Source organism: Chelmon rostratus, chromosome 2 (genome assembly GCF_017976325.1).
Source record: "Chelmon rostratus isolate fCheRos1 chromosome 2, fCheRos1.pri, whole genome shotgun sequence".
NCBI lineage: Eukaryota > Metazoa > Chordata > Actinopteri > Chaetodontiformes > Chaetodontidae > Chelmon > Chelmon rostratus.
In genome coordinates this window covers 1,050,416-1,069,053 of record NC_055659.1, presented here as the reverse complement: position 1 = coordinate 1,069,053, position 18,638 = coordinate 1,050,416, and the positions used below count along the sequence as shown (strand labels likewise).

Here is an 18,638-nt window from a genome sequence, read left to right as displayed (position 1 = left end):
ACACATGTGGGGACGTCGTCTATAATAAACCTAAACATGGGTCCAAATAACCTGTTTGCAAAGTCGATCTAAACACACGTTTCTCTGATGAATTTCATGCCAAAAACAAGTAAACTGAACTGAATTTGATTGAAGTGAAATAAAGAATTCTGTCTGTAGACAGTAAATAAAGCAACAAGAACATTAAAAACACATAAACCGGTCAGTGCAGCCTGCTGAGCGGCGGGGAGATTTCAGTTTACATTTGAAAACCTCTTCGTTCCCTTGTAGAGTAGTATGCTGCTCTTGGATGCAGGTTTTCCAGGAGATGTGGATCCCACCTCTCCAGAGCCTTTACCTGCTGACCTGGTGGAGACCACCATTAGCACAGTTACCTTTATTCTGGCCATTATCCTGTCAATGCATATAGGCCGCAGTTTGACAGCCTTTATTTGGCCCGTCACGACACATGAAGCGCTGGTGATCGGTCGATGAATCCGGTCTGCTGGTCTGCTGGTCTGCAGTAGTGTTGGGAACCAGGCTGTTGTTTGATGACCTTGGTCTGATGCAGATTTTAACCCCAGATAATATATAACCCTCAGATATTAACCCCATCACTCATTGTCATGGAGGCACCTGAGAGTTAGGCACAGCCACAAATTCAGAAATGCTGAGATAAAATTGGGAGTATGAACGTGAGAGTGAATGGGTTGATCGGTAAGTGGTGACCTTTCTTTCTTTGATGGGTTATTGTATGTTTCTCTGTGTCGTGTTTTTGCCTTCAAATATGTGCCTTTGTATTTTATGCCAAAACATAATTGATTTGAATTAAATTAAAGCCAAAAATATAAGAAGCTTTATGGGATCAGGCTACAAATCAGATGAAGAATGAATGAAAATGAGAATAATGAAGTAAAGCCAGTCGTTTGATTGTCTAAATGGTCGGTGGATCAGTGTGTAAAGAGATGACACCTTTTCTTTTGTTCATAGATTAGATGCATCTTTCCCTCTTATTCTCTAAGTATCTTTCAGGAGATTGCTCTGATGGATGAGAACTGATTATCTTCAGCATGATTAAACAGGTCACTCACCTCACATTTACAGTTTACTGTCCATGAGGACCATCGGGTGATTGTCTTGTTCAGAGCTGATATGAAACATTCAGGAAACCTTGTTTCAGTTTCACAGGGATGTCACTACAAGGCCACAGAGAAATAACCCCTGATTTCTGCTGCTGCCTGATAAAGCCATAGGTGTGCTGTCTCGCCCTGATACCAGGAATGCACACCTGAATCTCATTTTGAGGGGATATTGTGCCTGGTGGGGATGAGCATATATCATGTTTTGGAGATAGGATGTTTTCAGAGGCGTGTGGAGATGTGAATGAGGTGGTGAGCTTAGTGGAAGAGAGGCCTTTAAATTTTAACACACCACCCTCTCTCTGACTGCGTGATGGAGGTCTGATACATGGAGTAAGGCTGCCCTCTGCTGCATACTCTCTGTCATGATGCATTAATCTGTGGAAACCTGCAGCAGCTGCAGGAGTGCTGGAATGAAGATTTTGCCCCCTTCTTCTATTTCTGCATATTTCTCACAATTAGTTGTACTATCCAATAAAATTGAATATAGGACAAAGGCACATTATTTTTGTTATTATTATTGTTATTACCCTTGATGATGATGATAATGATGATAATTGCCAATAAAGATTGGCATGATTATCACTGTGTATTCACTGAATACATGTATAGATGTCTGGAAATCAATAAATGACATTGATAAAATAATTTTAACAAATATACAATAGTGGAATAATGTAAATGTTTGCAACAAATGTGTTATAAAGTTCAGTATGTCTTCTGAAACTGCACAAGCCAAAATAAAGGAATCCACCTTGGGGGCTAGTTCTGATTTTCTTTTTTTTTTTTTTTCTTTTTGGGACTAACACACTTAAACTGGATGGAAAAGGTGTTCAGTTATGTTTGCAGATCATTTTCCAACAGGATATCACAACTGGAAACACAGCTCTTGACCATAAACGTGCTAAACGAAGCGGCCTGGAGCAGTTTCTCACTTGCAGCTCACAGTCATGAGGACTGAGCGCTGCTGGCCCTTTAAGACTCTCACCGTCGCCGTGGTTACAGACAGGAAGTAGCAGAGTATCCTTAGCATGTCAACATCTGCGACTTGAAGCGTTTCAGGCTCGCTCTTCTTTTTTTCCTTTTACAAACTGTGTCTCCTCTCCGACGAACAAATGTATGTACTGGACAACCAATACAGCGTCACTCTGTGGAGTTCTTCGACTCAGTTTCACCTGTAATGCCGACTCATCTGTTAGCTAATGTGCTATCGCCAGTTTTTACCCCGTTAGCTTCTGTGCTAACGTTGTGATAACTTTGTGGGAATGTTATTTGGTTGTCCCCAGTGGATTTGCCACATCACTGCATTAATATTTATCATTAATGCCGTCAGTGTTGCTGGTCAGTTATCGACATGTGTCCTGCTGTCTGTCCAACACTCTGAAATGTCGCTGTCCATGGTGCTAGCACCTAGCAGAGCTAATGTTCGACCGGAATGATGCATCATATTCACAGGTCACAGTCAGAAAGGGGTGTGTTCCTGTTTGTTCCTTGTTGTTAAGAGAGATTAGTTGACAGGTACATTGAGCACAAAGGTTAGTTAATCTCTCTTGTCATAGTTGTGTTTTATTTCTATTTAATTTGCCAGTTCACCTCTCTTCTCTGTTGAGTGTTGCTGTCACAACAAAGGCATGTGAACTGTAGCCTAACGACACCATTAATGAGTAGTTAGAAGATGTATTGATTGAAGACACTATTTGATCTTTTGAATAATAATTTGGCTGGTATGATTTTTCTGCAAAAAGTTTCAATCACCTTGCTTAAATAAATAAATAATTAAAATAATTAAGAACAAACTGAACAATCTAAAATCTATACATTTTCAAATATTGTCCTTTTCACAGGTTTGCCTGCTGGACTGCTGGTCTATTCTCAGTGTTTGTTACCTTCACACCTTGATGTGCCAACCCTGATTCCCCCCCAAAAAAAAAAAAAAAAAAAAAAAAAAAAAGAGGTCTAGACTGTAAAACATCAATAAAACCAGGATCAGTCATTAACAATCAAACTGTGTCTCTTGACAACAGTTTTTGAAGTGTTCCTGAGTCCATGTATTAGTCTCTTTTCCATATGGACAGTCTAATATTGATAGATAAGTCAACACTGAGACTTAGTTGTAGCAAATGTTTACTCTGATTACTAAAACTAAACTATTTTTACTCAGCTTGAACAAGGTGTGTGCTTTAAATCCGGTGTGTAACTGTGATTTGTTTGCAGAAGATGAGTGAGAGCACTGATGACATCAAGCCTGTGAGCTGCACCATCAAACCTCCGGTGTATCTGCAGATCGGAGACACCAAAACAGACCCGGCTCACTCCGGTGTTTGTGTTGTAGACGTCACCCTCCCCTTTGGAAAGCCTGTCAATGTAAGGTGCCACTTATCACAGAAAGCTGTTGACTGGATGAAAAGTACCAGTTGTATCCATGACAACCATCATAAAGTCAGTCTTATTAAAAAAAATGCTTTGTATGCTTCGTCTCCTCATGTTTCGCCTGCAGTATAAAAACTGTGTTCATCTTAGCAGACAGAGCAGAGTTAATTGACACGGTTCATTTCATCACATTATTCATAAACTGATGTCGGCGGATTAACACTTGTCTTCAAAATCGAGCTGAGCAGAGAACTGCATGGCTGCTTCTCACTACAAAAATGTCCAGACGTGTAACTTGATCACCTGAGCTGCTTCATCACTTGTCAGCTGATGGGGTTGAATTTTCTGTACCAGTCCTGGATATCACTTAGAGCACAGTTTGTCTTCTGCTTTATTGCAAAGTGACCCTTATTCATGTCTTCATGTGCTGTGGCTTGAATCGCTGTACTGGTCACATAGTTTTTGTGTGAGTTTACAACTCATGTTATATATATAAGTTCAAACTGAAGAAAAAAGCATGTAGCAGCTCATGAGTTTGGCCACTGACCATGCATTTAAAACTGTGATCTGTGAATTAATTAGAGTTTTGTCTGTTGCTCTTCGAAGTTCTCACATTCTGTTAAAAAACAAAATATTAAAGTTCCCATTGGTTTGTGTTCTGGCCTCACATTGACCTGACAGCCTATAACGAGTGTAATACTAGAAGTAAATGTACTTCTGTAGGAGAATTCACAGCACATCCCTAAAGAAATATGTTTAATCTCTTCAGAGTGTGATTTTCTTGGCCTCCAGCATGAAGTTAAAATAAATTCTCAAAGTGCCATTTTCCCTCAACCTTAATTTTATTCAACAGCCGTGTTTCTGCTGTCTCCCGGCGGCGCTGGCTAATAAAGCAGAAAATACACACACATACAAACAAAACATTTGTTTAAATATAAAAGTGTATTCCTGTCTTCAGAGATACTTCAAATATTTTGGGCATTGACCTACTTTTTAGCATTTAGTCCTAATTAAAAATAATTTTTAATGCCGAGCGACTCCTCATTAGCTCAGAGCTTCAAGCTTCAAAGGCGTCTGCCTGAAGCAGGTTTATGCATGAAGGAATTATCTCCACAGAGCCCTCTGATGGTACTGTCTTTAGGTTTGAATGTAAATGCTGTGATTTGGCAGACTCAGGGTTTCTTAAACAACAGGTTGAGACCTATTATGGATTGGAGGCTTGTTTCTTCTGGGCCTCAATATGGTGTAATAAGTCTGATTTATTGAGCAAAATTATATTTTTAAGCTTCATTCCCTCCAGCTGGTCACAAGGGATCTTCACTTTATTTATATGAAAGCCCTTTAAAATCTAATTTTAAGTTGAATCCAGTGCTAAAAAACTCAAACTCCAGACATAAAACAAGTTAATCCATTCTGAATTCATTTGTCTGCCCACTAAAATCAGGTCCTGATACCTTCAGATAATGACAACATGGTTTTATAGAGTCTGCGAACCACGGTCACTGTTTGTCTTTCAGATTGAGGAGGTCACCTTTAAGAACTACTACACGGCCAATGTGACTGTGCGTCTGCTGAGGAGGAGCCCCGGGCAGGAGGCCCCCGCTAAGTGGTGCACTGCTCTGAGAGACCTGCCTCTGATGGACAACCCCCACACTGAGGGAGGCTCCCAAGACTACTACTCCATTCACAGGAAGCAGGTGGGCTGGAGTGTGTGTGCATGAAGGGGCTGCGTCAGTGTTTGCATGTTGTTTCAGGTACCAGTATGACCAGTATGAGTTGAAGGCTTGACAGCTGCCAGCTGCACAGGACTTTAAAAAGCTATCAGACAGGATTTTAACAGTTTAACAGTGACAATGGTCTTATCTTTTGTTGTGATGATCATGAGAGAAACGGTAGAAATACAGCATTCATGTCACAAAGTCATCTACTAGCAGTGTGTACTTGCAGCACCTTGCTGGATGATGATGTGTTTGTGGTCTAAACACTGAGCCAGGTCCAGCCTGCACTGCCACCTCCACCCTGTGTCTGGACCGGCTTCATTCCAATGAATGAGGACACTGTGTTTTTGTCACGGTTGTTGGTTTGAACGGAGCTTTATTTTGAAAAGACGGATGGAGAAAATGACAGAAGTCTCAGACATGTTAAAAAGCTGAAGTGCTCACATGCAAACTCAAAATGTTTGGCTTGTTAGTTGTCTTCACTGTGCAGAACGACGTGCACTGTTTGTTTTCACATTCATCTGCTGAAGAGGGAAGGTTTCTGAACACCTGGACACGCACGCACACACACACACAGACACACACGCACACATACACACACATACTTCACACACACTGAAATTAGACTTTTGTGTGGAACTTTTGCATCCAGTAGTTCAACCTTTTACGTGAGCAATATTTTCATAATCACATCAGACAAATTCATTCTTGATCTTTACATAATTGAAAAATGACATTCATAACTTCAAAAATGCAAACTCAGTGATTGAGGTTATTGGTAAATGGCTTGTGTTCATAGCGCCCTTTAATCCATGTTTTCAGTTTGGCTTTCATTCAGCCGTTCTCTCACACACATGCTCTGATGGTGGCGAGCTGTCAGTGGGGTTCAGCGTCTTGACAGCGCTTCGAACCAGCAGCCCTGCGATCAGTGAACGGTCTTCTGGGGACTTTCACATCAGATCTGTAAACCGGCAGATCCCAGTATCCATAAAACCAGCAGAGCCTACAGGAGCATAGTGCCGTTTATTTTACCTCTCAGCTGGAGGCAAAGCAGCCAACTCTGCAAGAAGGGCTCAATAAGCATGAAAATGTTGATCTGTGGAGACGATACAAGCTGAGTTATTCTTCATTTCTTCTCTTTATTTCTTGTTTATTCTCTATGCAAATAGAGCCAGATGGTGAATGGTGATTTCATGTTTGTTTACTTCAGATTGTGCTCAGAGTCTGACATAATTTAGAGGGTAATCACGCTGGTGTAAATGATGTTTATTCACTGTTTATGGCTTATTATTTGTCATATTTAGTCTAAAGGGAAATTCAGTGTAAGTCTGTGCTGGGGGAAGTGAACCCTTCAGGAACAGATAAAAATGATGTAGAAGATGCTTCTCCCATATTTCAGCTGTTTTTTTTTTTTGTTTGTTTGTTTGTTTTGGGGGGGGGGGGGGCGGGGGGTTGCTGGTAAATTACAAACTTTGTCTGCAAATTCTTTACACTTTGCAGACAGCTTCCACCAGATGTCTTCCTGTCTGTATTTTCTGCGGTTGCCACGGTCACAGGATGAGCAGCAGCAGCCACTCGCGAACCTCAGCGGCTCGTCAGCTGCTGCTGCGACTTTGTGGTGCAACTTTGACACCGTTAAGGGATCCGTTCAGATCTGTTATACTACAATATTTTATAAAGTTTTGTACAATCAAATATGACAGCACGACATGGTCAAACTGCAAAACAAGAATAAATTAGTTTAAATTTTAAAAAAATACATCAGTTTAAATTTAAATTAATATACATGGGTTGAATTAATGTACATATAAGTTACATCATATACGTTCTTGTTGATTATTATTATTCTAAAGGAAAGGAAAAAACTGTGTACGAGGTCTTTGTTAAGACAAACGAGTCATTTTCCTTCGAGTCGTTCACAGGAAAAGCTTTAAATGTCTCTGTAGCATGGTGTGACTGAGAGGCTTCGCCCTGATCCACCGGACCTGAACACATCGACGCACTAGAAGCAGAAGTTTACCATTAACGTCAGCTGTCCAGCAGACACAGTATCTGCATGTGCAGGAGAAACAATTCGGTTCTGTCTTCACTGTTTGGTGGACAATGGAGCTAAGCTACGTAGCAATATAGTGCGCTGCAGTCTGTCTGATGCTCACTGCGGCTCTCTCCGAGTCTGTTACGTATAAAATGTGACGACAACTTGGCAGCGTTCAGAATTTTTCCAGATTTCAGGTTTATGTTTAACAGTCATTTTTCTACATGTCTTGTTCATTCAATTCCCAGATCCATCGAATACTTCAGCAGCACTTACTGTCTGGCATTACTTAATGTTATTCTTTCTGCTGTTTGCTCAGATGCAGGTGGAGCCGGATCACGTGGTGTCTGTGAGACTGATCCTGAGACAGCCGTCCTCTGCCTGGCTAACCTTCAGCCTGGAAGACATCAGAATATTCCCTCACATGGAGCCGGTTAGTTTGTTTGCTTTTGTGAGACAGAAAATTCATTTCTAGCTCTTGACCATTAAAGTAAACTAACATTAATCACAAACTCAATGAGATGGTAAAGAGAGAATAATGCTCTTAATGAGGTCTAAATGCCAGAGAGAGAGAACTGCACCACTGGCTTTTATCCACATAGCAGCAGTATAATATTCAAGGCTCTGCTTGATGTGTACTGCAGTTATGTTCCTGGCTTTTATTTGATCTCATGTTATTTTTCCAGCTCTTTATGTGCACCCCCCACTCAGGTTCTGTAAGCACAGAGGAAGACATTAGTGTGTCAGCTGGCTGTAAATGTACCTGGTAACATGTCAACAAAATATTCCTAATGCAGCCGCAGCAGGAACATCACGCCTGCTGCTGCTGCTGCACTAAACTCTCGTACTGAATGAAAACACTGCACTCTGTCCACATTATCAGTCACATTTTCCAGTCCACCACCGTCAAAATAGACCATAAACAGGCGCTGATATTCTGAAGCTTCCTGCTGCCTTCTTAGTTTAGAAACCCATCGTTGCTTAATGATCCTCAGGCACACCAGAGGAGGTGAGTTAAACCTGCAACAAGCACTTTTTGTGGATAGCTGTGGACAGTGGAAACCAGCTGAGAGCACAACAATCATCACAGGAGCGGATATCCAGTATTCTCTCTCTTTCAGCTCTGTGTTTATTCTCTGTCAGCTCCTGCTCTTTAGCTGCTAAATGTTCCACCATGTTCAAGGTTCAAGGTTCAAGGAGTCTTTATTGTCCCCGTGGGGCAAATTGCTCTACAGCCAGCAGTAACAAAAACATGCAACAATCACAAAAAACAACAACATATTGCACAGAGAAAATAATAGATGGGACAGTACATTAGTCAGTCACTTGTTCAGAAGACCTATGGCAGCTGGGACAAAAGAGTACTTAAGTCTGTTGGTCCTGCATCTTGGCAGGATGAACCTGCGGCCTGACGGCACAAACTCACCAACCAAAGGGTGTGTCCTGCCTGTCTGGTGACACCGACAGTTTCACATCGTCCTCCTGGATCCAGACTCTTCACTTATGTTTTACATCCTTCAGGCAAACTGCGATTTGTGATACTGGTCGGCATAAATTGACTTGACGATGTTCCCCAGTTAGTCGCTAACATTATCATCCGGTGTTGAGCAGGAAGGGCGCTTTTGTTTTTGGAAAACAGCAGCCTGCTGTGGCCAAAACCCAGTTTGGCCCTGGGATTAAAGCAGAAGCTGTCAAACCAAAACACTGATCTGAAGGATGCTCTAAAGCTCCAAGGAGCTGAGTCAGTTAGTGGTTCTCTGTGGGATCATCAGTTAAAGAGTCCCCTTTCAAAAGCAGGCAGCGTGTGATCTGTGGTTAATGTCAGCATGTTTATTATAGCTGCTTTAAAGGGTGGTGTTACTGCACGAGCAGAGGTGGTAAATCAGTGCCGGTGACCAGGAATCACAAGAACAGAAAGGGAATTTATTCTCCAACAGAGTTTTTTGTGACTCTTTTTAGTTTTGTTTTCAGTTTAGTTACAGCTGCGATTGTGGAATGTGTGATTTGTCATTATGGCTTCTTTGAGATTATTCTAATGGGACCAGTTTGATCACTGGGATCTGGTGGCATAGCTGTCAACCGCCTTGTTGTTCTTGATTCAGCCACCAGGTGGTGGCGATGTAAAATCCTAAATCAGCCATGTCCAAACTATTCCGTGTAACTAACTAGGCCGTGTGGCTGCAGGTTTTCGTTCTAACCAAGAAGGAGCACACCAGGCTGGACTCATTTAATCAGCTGATCTCCCTTTTCAGCTGATAACTAAGGGATCCCTTGATGTTGATTGGTTGGCCTGGTGTGCTCCTCCTTGGTTGGAACGAAAACCTGCAGCCACACGGCCCTTTATGGAATAGTTTGGACATGCCTGTCCTAAATCCTACTCACAATGGAATAAACAAACACAAATCTAAAGGCAGCCAACCCCCCCACCCCCCCGCCGACGCTCTCTGTGCTCTGTTATTGGCTGGTGGCGACACAAACTCCAAAGGTTGACGCCCAGAATCGTGCTGGACACAAGAAAACATGCTAATAGAGGCAGAGAGCAGCATCTGTGCAGACACAGACTCCAGCACAGACTCACGTGGGTCTTCAGACTGACCGGATTATGTTTGTCTTGTTGTGTTTTAGGTAATTTAATGACATTATTCCAACATGATCGCTGCATCAGACCTAACTGCACAGTTTAAATCAGAGTTGTTGTTCATCCTTCCAGGACCCAGAGAAGGAGGTTTCTGATTGGCTGTCTGACCTGACCCTGGTCGACCAACACCCTGACCTGGAGGTACACGTTTCTGTCTGTGTAAACAAGCTCAAAGTTGCCATTAAAGACACTGAGGTCATGCCCACTGTTTCTGGGGATTGATGCCGTTTGTATTTTAGCTGATTACTGTAAATTTCTTTTAGACTTTTCAGACAGTAAATGAGAAAATCATAACTTCACTACCAGAAATGTTTTCAGGGGGGTCTGCAGAGTTGTCCAGTCAAAACCATTATTGCTATTTTCTAATGAAATAAATACTGTTCTTTTATTTTTTCTTCTATGTTTTGTCTAAATTTACCACTGAAACCACTTTTGGATTATCTGCGTTTCTTTTTCTGAGCTCATGAAAAGTGGACATTTTGGAGATGCGTGGTTTTCATGGAACAGAGATCTTCATGTTAGAATAAATAATTAATCAATTCATATCAAAACAATTTTGAGCCGTCTTTGTGTCGAAGCAGGATGGACTGAGATCCTGCTCAGCGAATGTCCTGCAGGACTCCTGGACTTCCTCTGCTTGACACCTGTTTACCTGTATGTCCTCAGGGCCTCCCGGACCCCCAGACCGTATCATCCAGTATCCAGCAGATGTGGGCTCTGACTGAGGTGATGCAGACCAACCAGACCACAGCCTCCATCGGGCGATTTGATGTGAGTCTGAAACACACGGATCAGTTTGGAGCTGAACACCAGACCAACATCCCACAGGGGATCTTTCTAAACTGACAACCCTCACAGCCTTCAAGCCAAGAACATCGTTAACTGGCTCCTCCATGAGGGCAGTCGGAATAATCATCTGATACCTGTCCTCAGCGTTTGGACTACTGTAACTCTCTTTTTACTGGTTTGCCAATTAAGTCCACAAGAAAACTACAGTTAGTCCAGAACGCTGCAGCCAGAGTCCTGACAAAAACAAAGAAAACGAATCATATCACCCCAGTGATTAAAACACTACACTGGCTCCCTGTCTCCTTCAGAATAGATTTTAAGGTTCTTTTATTCGTTTACAAAGCTTTAAATGACCTCGCTCCTCCGTACATAAGAGACTCTCTGTCATTTTATGTACCAGCCAGAACACTGAGGTCCTCTGCTGCTTTTATTTTGAAAGTTCCTCATATGCTCCAGGTGAGAACAGGTGAAGCTGCCTTCTGTTTTTACGGCCCTAAACTGACCTTTTGACATCAGAATGGCGAGCTCTCTCTGTATTTTTAAAAGGAAACTGAAGACCCATCTTTTTAATCTGGCTTTTAATTTGGAATTATTTTTTAACCCAGGCTGACAAAACACTGCTGTTTTTAACTATTTTCATTTCAAACACTGTTGTTTTTGCCCTAGTCTATTTCAACTTTTTATTTTTATTTTTATTTTTTATTCTTGTATTGTTTTATTACCATTTCATCATTTTGCTTTTATTGCCATTTTATTGTTTTATTGCCATTTTATTGTTTTGTTTCTTTCTTGATGTCTTTTTATTCTGTTTTGTGAAGCACTTTGGGCTGCATGATCGCATGAAAGGTGCTATATCAATAAAAGTTGAGTTGAGTTGAGCTACCTGAGTGGTCAGCTGATATGTGAAGTTGTTTTTTGTCCGTGGCCTTTAATCTGAAATGAAGGAACATAACTGATAACTGTCTGTGTGCTCTCTGTTGATCCAGGTGGATGGATGCTACGATATCAACCTGCTCTCGCTGACGTAACGCGGCCATGCTGTTCTCTGACGGAGCCCACTCCACGGAGGCCTCAGTATGTGAGGGAGTGATGAAACACCTGTAAAAGTTGAGAACAGTTACAGAGAAGAACAAAGGGAAAGTGTTTGTGTCGCCTTTTGTTTTGCATCAACGTGGGCTAACGATCAAACGACCAGAGTTTAATTTCTTTCCATGTGTTTTAAAATGTTCTGGTCACAGCGCTGTTCAAACATTGCTTCACACCTCAGCTTGGACTGCAGCATGAAGTCTTCTTCAAAGGGCCGTAGAGGTCAAAGTTCAGATTGTTGGGTTGGGGTCCGGTTTGGCTCAGATTAGAGTTGAGAAAGCATTTAGCCAGCGAGGATCCTCATAAGCTCGAATGAAAAGTGACAGGAAGTCCTTTCTGAGAACTGTCTGTCTTCATGTTGTCGTCTTCAGATCGTTCTGTCTGCGGTGCATGATGAGCAGTTATCAAACAGTATTAACTCTGGGATTCATCGGGGAACGTAGAACATGGACTCGACGTAGCTGGAAGGAACTCCCAGCGGTGCGTCTTAAAATACATCAGCCAGTGTTCTGACTTTACTTTAAGTGCTGAAGTGTCTCGTAGACTCTCCAGAGGTTCCCTCAACGACTGAAGGAAAGAGGACAGAGACGCTTTTCTTCCTCTCGTTCTACTTTGCAGAGAACGGCCTCGTATTTGCTCACGTTGTAGACCAGGCATGTCAAACTGATTCCATAAAGGGCCGTGTGGCTGCAGGTTTTCGTTCCAACCAAAGAGGAGCACACCAGGCTGGAATCAATTAATCAGCTGATCTCAGTCTTCAGCTGATAACTAAGTGATACATACATACATGCATACATACAGTACATACATACAGTACATACATACATACATACATACACTACATGCATACATACAGTACATACATACATACATACATACATGCATACATACAGTGCATACATACATACATACATACATACATACACTACATGCATACATACAGTACATACATACATACATACATGCATACATACAGTACATACAGTACATACATACATGCATACATACATACAGTACATACATATATACAGTACATGCATACATACAGTACATACATACATACAGCACATGCATACATACAGTACATACATACATACATACATACATACAGTACATACATACAGTACATACATACATACAGTACATACATACAGTACATACATACATACATACAGTACATACAGTACATACAGTACATACATTCATACATACATACATACAGTACATACAGTATATATGACTGACAGACACGTTCACATTGGAGCAGTTCCAAACGTTACTCTATATTTAATGAGTCGATCCTAAATATGCATTATTACACCCTCGTCACTTTCCACCACGGCTGCCAAGCAGGATGTTTCCAGATGTTGTTGAAGGTGGAGGGTATGCGGGGGGGTTTCAGTACGACTGCAGTCACTGTATTAATCTGGTCAATTCACAAGCATGAGTGGTTTGCAGTCGTGGAAGAAGTCTTCAGACCAATAACTCAGTCCATGTGAGCTTCGGTTTATGGCTCTAAATGCAGTCTGAGCTTCTGGCTTTAACATGTTAGCTAAATATATAACATGTGTGTTTTTTTCCTTTATTGCCACAGCTGTATCTCACTGATGGGTATTTAATAAAGTAGTTCACTCCAGTCATTTTACAGCCTGTGTTTTTTATAGACGTCTGTATAAAAGCTTGAGCTAACACAGGCTGTGTGTGTGTGTGTGTGTGTGTGTGTGTGTGCGCGCGCCTGAGCTTCTGTTCTTCACCTGAGCAGCTTGAATTGTTGCTGTCCCTCAGAGGCCCATCTGGTCCTGATGAGGAAAAGAGGTTAATGGCTGCAGGTTTTCTTCACAGAAGGACTCGTGATAAATGGAGTGTTCAAGCTGAATGAGACTGTGTGTGTGTTTGTGTGCGTGCAGGGGAAGGCTGAATTTCACATTTAATACGTTTTTCTGTAGCTCTAACTTCAGTCCACCTGAAACTAATATTTCCTGTATATCAGTAACCAAATGGCGACGCCAGGTGGGATCGCTGGTGGGATCGTTGGTGGAATCGCTGGTGGGATCGCTGCAGGGATCATTGGTGGAATCGCTGGTGGGATCGCTGCAGGGATCGTTGGTGGGATCGTTGGAGGGATCGCTGGTGGGATCGTTAGTGGGATCGCTGGTGGGATCGCTGGTGGGATCGTTGGTGGGATCGCTGGTGGGATCGCTGGTGGAATCGCTGCAGGGATCGCTGCAGGGATCGTTGGTGGGATCGTCGGTGGGATCGTTGGAGGGATCGCTGGTGGGATCGTTGGTGGAATCGCTGGTGGGATCGTTGGTGGAATCGCTGCAGGGATCGCTGGTGGGATCGCTGCAGGGATCATTGGTGGAATCGCTGCAGGGATCATTGGTGGGATCGTTGGTGGGATCATTGGTGGAATCGCTGGTGGAATCGCTGGTGGGATCGCTGGTGGGATCGTCGGTGGGATCGTTGGAGGGATCGCTGGTGGGATCGTTGGTGGAATCGCTGGTGGGATCGTTGGTGGAATCGCTGGTGGGATCATTAGTGGGATCGCTGGTGGGATTGTTGGTGGCTGCTGGTCAACACCAGAACGTTTCCTCGTGTTTCCTGCGTAGTCGTGAGCTGATGACCTGCTGCAGCTGCTCAGGCTGGCATTGAAAACGTCTCTTTAAACAGCTAACATTACCATGAAGTATTACCTCTTCACTTGGCTTCAGTCGGCCTTCTGCTTCGTTTATTTCCGCCAGCCACCTGAAGCAGATAGAGGACGTTCATAACACCACACGTCGCTTTGTTCATGCGAGGCCTGCACACGTTTTTGTGTTGTGAGATGTAGTGAAAAGCATTTGATTCACTAGTTCAGCAGTTTATAATTCTGATTCCAGTCATTGTCAACAGGCCTCTTTGTACAGAGAGTTAACTGAATGTTAATTCTGTTTGATATTCAAGGAAAACCATGAACAGTAAGTACAGTAGAGCTGCAGCTTTGATTAAACCAACACTAATATTTCCTCTTTAGAGTAGTGAGGCAGTCAGATGTGTTTGTAAAGTTCTTTACTACATTCAGAAAGACGATGAAAGATGACGTGACCCCCTGAGCCACGTTCACAATGAGGAAGCAATACACACAAATAAAACACACACAGAAACACATCAAATGCACACCTGGTGCAGACAGCTTAATAAAACAGCTGTCTGAACAGGTGTGTCTTTAAAAGGCTCCACAGAATCAGCAGACCACCGTTTGGCCTGGAATACTCGATCAGAGCCGGTCTAAAGGTGGGTGTGTCGGACCGACAGTTAATGTAGCTCCTTTGACTTCAGACAGCGAGCTGATGTGTAAAGGGTGACGTAGTTCAGCCACATATGCAGGAGCCTGACAGTGATAATTTAAACTGGATGCACGACGGGAGCCAGCGAAGAGGTCTCAGCACAGGCCTGATGTGGGACCAGCTGTTTGACCTGTGAGCAGTCAGAGCAGACACATGTTACAGTCTGAGAGATGAGATGAAGGCATGTAGAAGCATCTCTAGTTCAGGTATAATATTTCATCAGTGAAAAAAACAACATCTCTGAGAGTATCTGATCAGATCATCAGAGTGCAGCAGAGGCAGGAGCCCCAAAACTTGATGATCATGGCGGCTGCCTTTTCTGGAGCAACAACCAGAACCTCCGTGTGGACGAGAAAATAACCTAAAATCCTTATGAGGTGTGAATTAAAAGTCGCATATCATGCATAAATAAAGGATTATCAATATTAAATCTGCTTATGATCCATCCAAAGAACAGCAACTGTACTGAGAATAACAGGGGTCCCAGGACAGAGCCCTGAGGGACACCACGAGCCAGCAGAGATGAGACAAGTTAATGAAGTGTCAAGCTGAGAGAGTGAAACTTTCGTCAGTGACGTAGGATAAAAACCAGCCTAATGCTACGCCTGGTAAGCCCGCCCACTCACCAGATCAACAGGAAGCAAAGTGCATGCCATTTGAATCCATCATGGGAGTGGCGGACCCCGCCACTGACCATTAAAGACAGAAGCAACTAATGCATTTAATTCATACACATATATTTAATGGATATAACAGAAATGTCAACCATCAATAATATCAAAAACTGATAAGTTAAGTTAAGTTAAGATAAACTTCATTAATCCCCAGCTGGGCGATATTCAGTGTTACAGGCAGCATCAATAGATGATTAAAATCTTCATGACTTTAATTGACAGAATATTATTTGGTGATATGTATCATGTATATTTGGTACATACTGACACATGCAGTTAATATCTTGTGTTTTTATTCTCCATTCACAGCTTTACTTTCTTTTTACTTGATTCTATTTTAATTCAGTGTGTTTTAGTGACTGTATATGATCTGGCTTCGTGAATCTGTGTGTACTTCACTTCCTGTATGGAAGCACCTGCTCATTTATTGAGGTCGTATCTCTGCGTACACTGAACGTCCTAACGGATCTCTTTGTGTTTTTCGCCGTTTCTTCCATTTGATTTCTTTCCACAATGTTCTCTGGATGTTGTTTCCCACAGCTCCTGTTGATGTCGCCTGTAAAGTCCTTCGAGACTTTAAATGTGATATTGGGCCACACGAATAAAATGTCCCCGACTTGACTTCCAGCGGCGCTGCAAATGGCAGAGTCGGCTGAGAAAAGCAAATGAGGGAAGTTAGAGAGGGAAGGAAATAGAGTCAAAATTGAAGGAACAAATTGCGAGCCGACAGGAGACTCGCCCCCCCTCGACATAAACACACACACACACACACATCAACAACTACAAAACCGTGTGAACCACAAATCTGCAGAGCCAGCTGCCGGCTCAAGAGCACTCCACGTTTAAATTCATGCGGCCGGCGTCCACCTGCAGCCTGCATACTGATGCACGGGGAACATTTGTTAGAGAGGGAGACCGGTGAGGATGTGGGAGACGGGATGGGAGGGGGGGACACATGTTTATGTGAGAAAGACAATTAAAGAGACGGACACGGCAGACGGAGGGTCCGTACCCGTGGCGGCGCCGTGATGAATCTGTTTGTTTTTCTGTCTAATAAAGCTCACAAATCTCCTTCGAACACGCAGACACAGCTCTCAGCCCAGAAGCCTCCGTCTTCTCCTCCGTGCCTCCGTCTGTTCTCGCCGTCTCCACCTCAGAGGCCGCCGCAGGTCCGCTCACACGCCGGCGGCTGCCGTTCAGCTACGTGATGAACGACGCGGGAGCCACTAAACATCCACCTCTGACCAGCGTGCAGCCACTCGTTATCGACTCCAGCTGATTCGTCCTGCACGTTCTCAACATCTAGAAGCTTCTTTCAAACGTCTAATGCAACCTCACAAACACTAAATCTTGTCACTAGCTATGTGCTGTTAGCATCGTGTTAGCACAGCGACCCGACTGGTGTGTGAGTCCGTTCTGGTTCCCGGTCAGTTACGTCGAACATGCTAACACTCGTTTGACAGCGTTTTTTTCCTGCACTGGTAGCCGTCACTCCTTCACTGGGTCATCTACAACTAACTAACTCGACTTTACTCGCAAATTCCCCATATTGATGTTGAAAAAAGCAAAAACGCCTGATCCCTCCTGCTGAGCAGAGGTTGGAGATTTTCCGTACGAGCGGCCCAAATCCTTAAACCCACCTTCACGTCCCGACGCTGCAGTAATCCTAAATGAACTTGGACTGAGGAGACTTGGGCAGAGTTTCAAGCATTAGCCAAATGAAATCCTCAGCAGGAGCGTTTGTGTTTTGTGGTCCAGCCGAAGGACTCTGTGAACGCCTGAACCGCTCGGCTCTGTACATGTGTATCTGTACATGTACATGTGTGTTATTGATGGCGACTTTCAGACTATATTCAATAAGGTTAAAATGACATTTCAACAGTTTAGACTGCACTCTATCTGTAAATGGGTGTTTTTGGCCTGAAATAGACGCGTTCTGTTGAACGTCTCTGATTGGCTCCCTCCGCCCCCTCGCTGTTTGACTCAACACGCAGTCGAGTTTTCCCTCCCCGTCCTCCGCGTTCAAAGTCTGATTTGATTCCTGCATCACTGCATCGCTCTCCAGGTTGAGCGATGAGCCTCTGCAGCTTTTCACCCCAACACCATGAATCATTTATTGAGATGAGTGTGTGACAGCGGTGTCACAACCTTTCTCTAATACCTGACAGCGAGAAGAAAGACACTTCACGCAGCGAGGCGAATACTTGATGCTGCTGCTCTCTTCCAGGAAGACGAGAGAAGAAGTGCTGAAGTCAGGAGGCCGACAGCTTCAGCTTCTGTTTATCAGATTCACAGAGGTCCAGTTCACGCAAGCTGCTCTCCAGCCGACAGCAGGTGTGAACGCAGGTGGCGAGTACAATCAGATGAAATGTGTTTGTGCTGTAGCACGGAGTTCATTTAAAGAGGAGGTCGACGTCACGAGAAAGAGGTTTATTCGGCGAGTTAGATGTTCAGATTGGTGCCACTGTCATGTCTGTATGATGGACATGTGGAGCCGCTTAGCTTAGCATAAAGACTGGAAACAGCCATCCTGGCTCTGATCCACCTACGAACACCTGCAGCTCACTGATAAACACTGTTTAATCTGTAAAACAATGTCAAGCTGTGGTTTTATGGGGTTAATGTGTCGGACTATTTCTTGGCTCTGAGCAGTTGCCAGGCAACAGCTGAGAATCCAGGAAGTGTACAGTGAACTGTGACAGAACATTTACCTCCAGTAAAACTGAGTGAAATGTTTTAAGCTGTTTCCAGTCTTTGTGCTAAGCTAGGCTAACTCACTGCTGGCTCCATATTTCCCAAACAGACGAGAGACTGGACTCAATGTTTTCATGTAAATCTGGATTATTTTCCGACTGTTCCGTTAAAGATTTGTGACGCTGGAAAC

General features: G+C 43.3%; 1 protein-coding gene across 2 annotated transcripts; it reads left to right on the top strand.

The window, feature by feature from the left end:
• Positions 1 to 2,171: 2,171 nt before the first annotated feature.
• nicn1 (nicolin 1) lies at positions 2,172 to 12,468 on the top strand. 2 transcript variants are annotated; one of them, XM_041960333.1, is made up of 7 exons: positions 2,172 to 2,235; positions 3,333 to 3,482; positions 5,006 to 5,185; positions 7,561 to 7,674; positions 9,952 to 10,020; positions 10,546 to 10,650; positions 11,655 to 12,468. In XM_041960333.1, exons 2-7 carry the CDS (start codon positions 3,336 to 3,338, stop codon positions 11,694 to 11,696), a joined length of 657 nt encoding a protein of 218 aa, XP_041816267.1. In that variant the 5' UTR covers positions 2,172 to 2,235; positions 3,333 to 3,335; the 3' UTR covers positions 11,697 to 12,468. The 2 variants fall into 2 exon arrangements, with proteins under 2 accessions (XP_041816267.1, XP_041816259.1); XM_041960325.1 differs by having other exon boundaries at positions 2,180 to 2,295.
• Positions 12,469 to 18,638: the final 6,170 nt, after the last annotated feature.

Bases quoted from the DNA above. Each gene is read 5' to 3' on its own strand.
- nicn1 (XM_041960333.1), top strand. From the start codon at position 3,336: ATGAGTGAGAGCACTGATGACATCAAGCCTGTGAGCTGCACCATCAAA. The intron at 3,483-5,005 runs GTAAGGTGCCAC...TTTGTCTTTCAG, and splicing joins CCTTTGGAAAGCCTGTCAAT to ATTGAGGAGGTCACCTTTAA. The intron at 7,675-9,951 runs GTTAGTTTGTTT...TCATCCTTCCAG, and splicing joins TATTCCCTCACATGGAGCCG to GACCCAGAGAAGGAGGTTTC.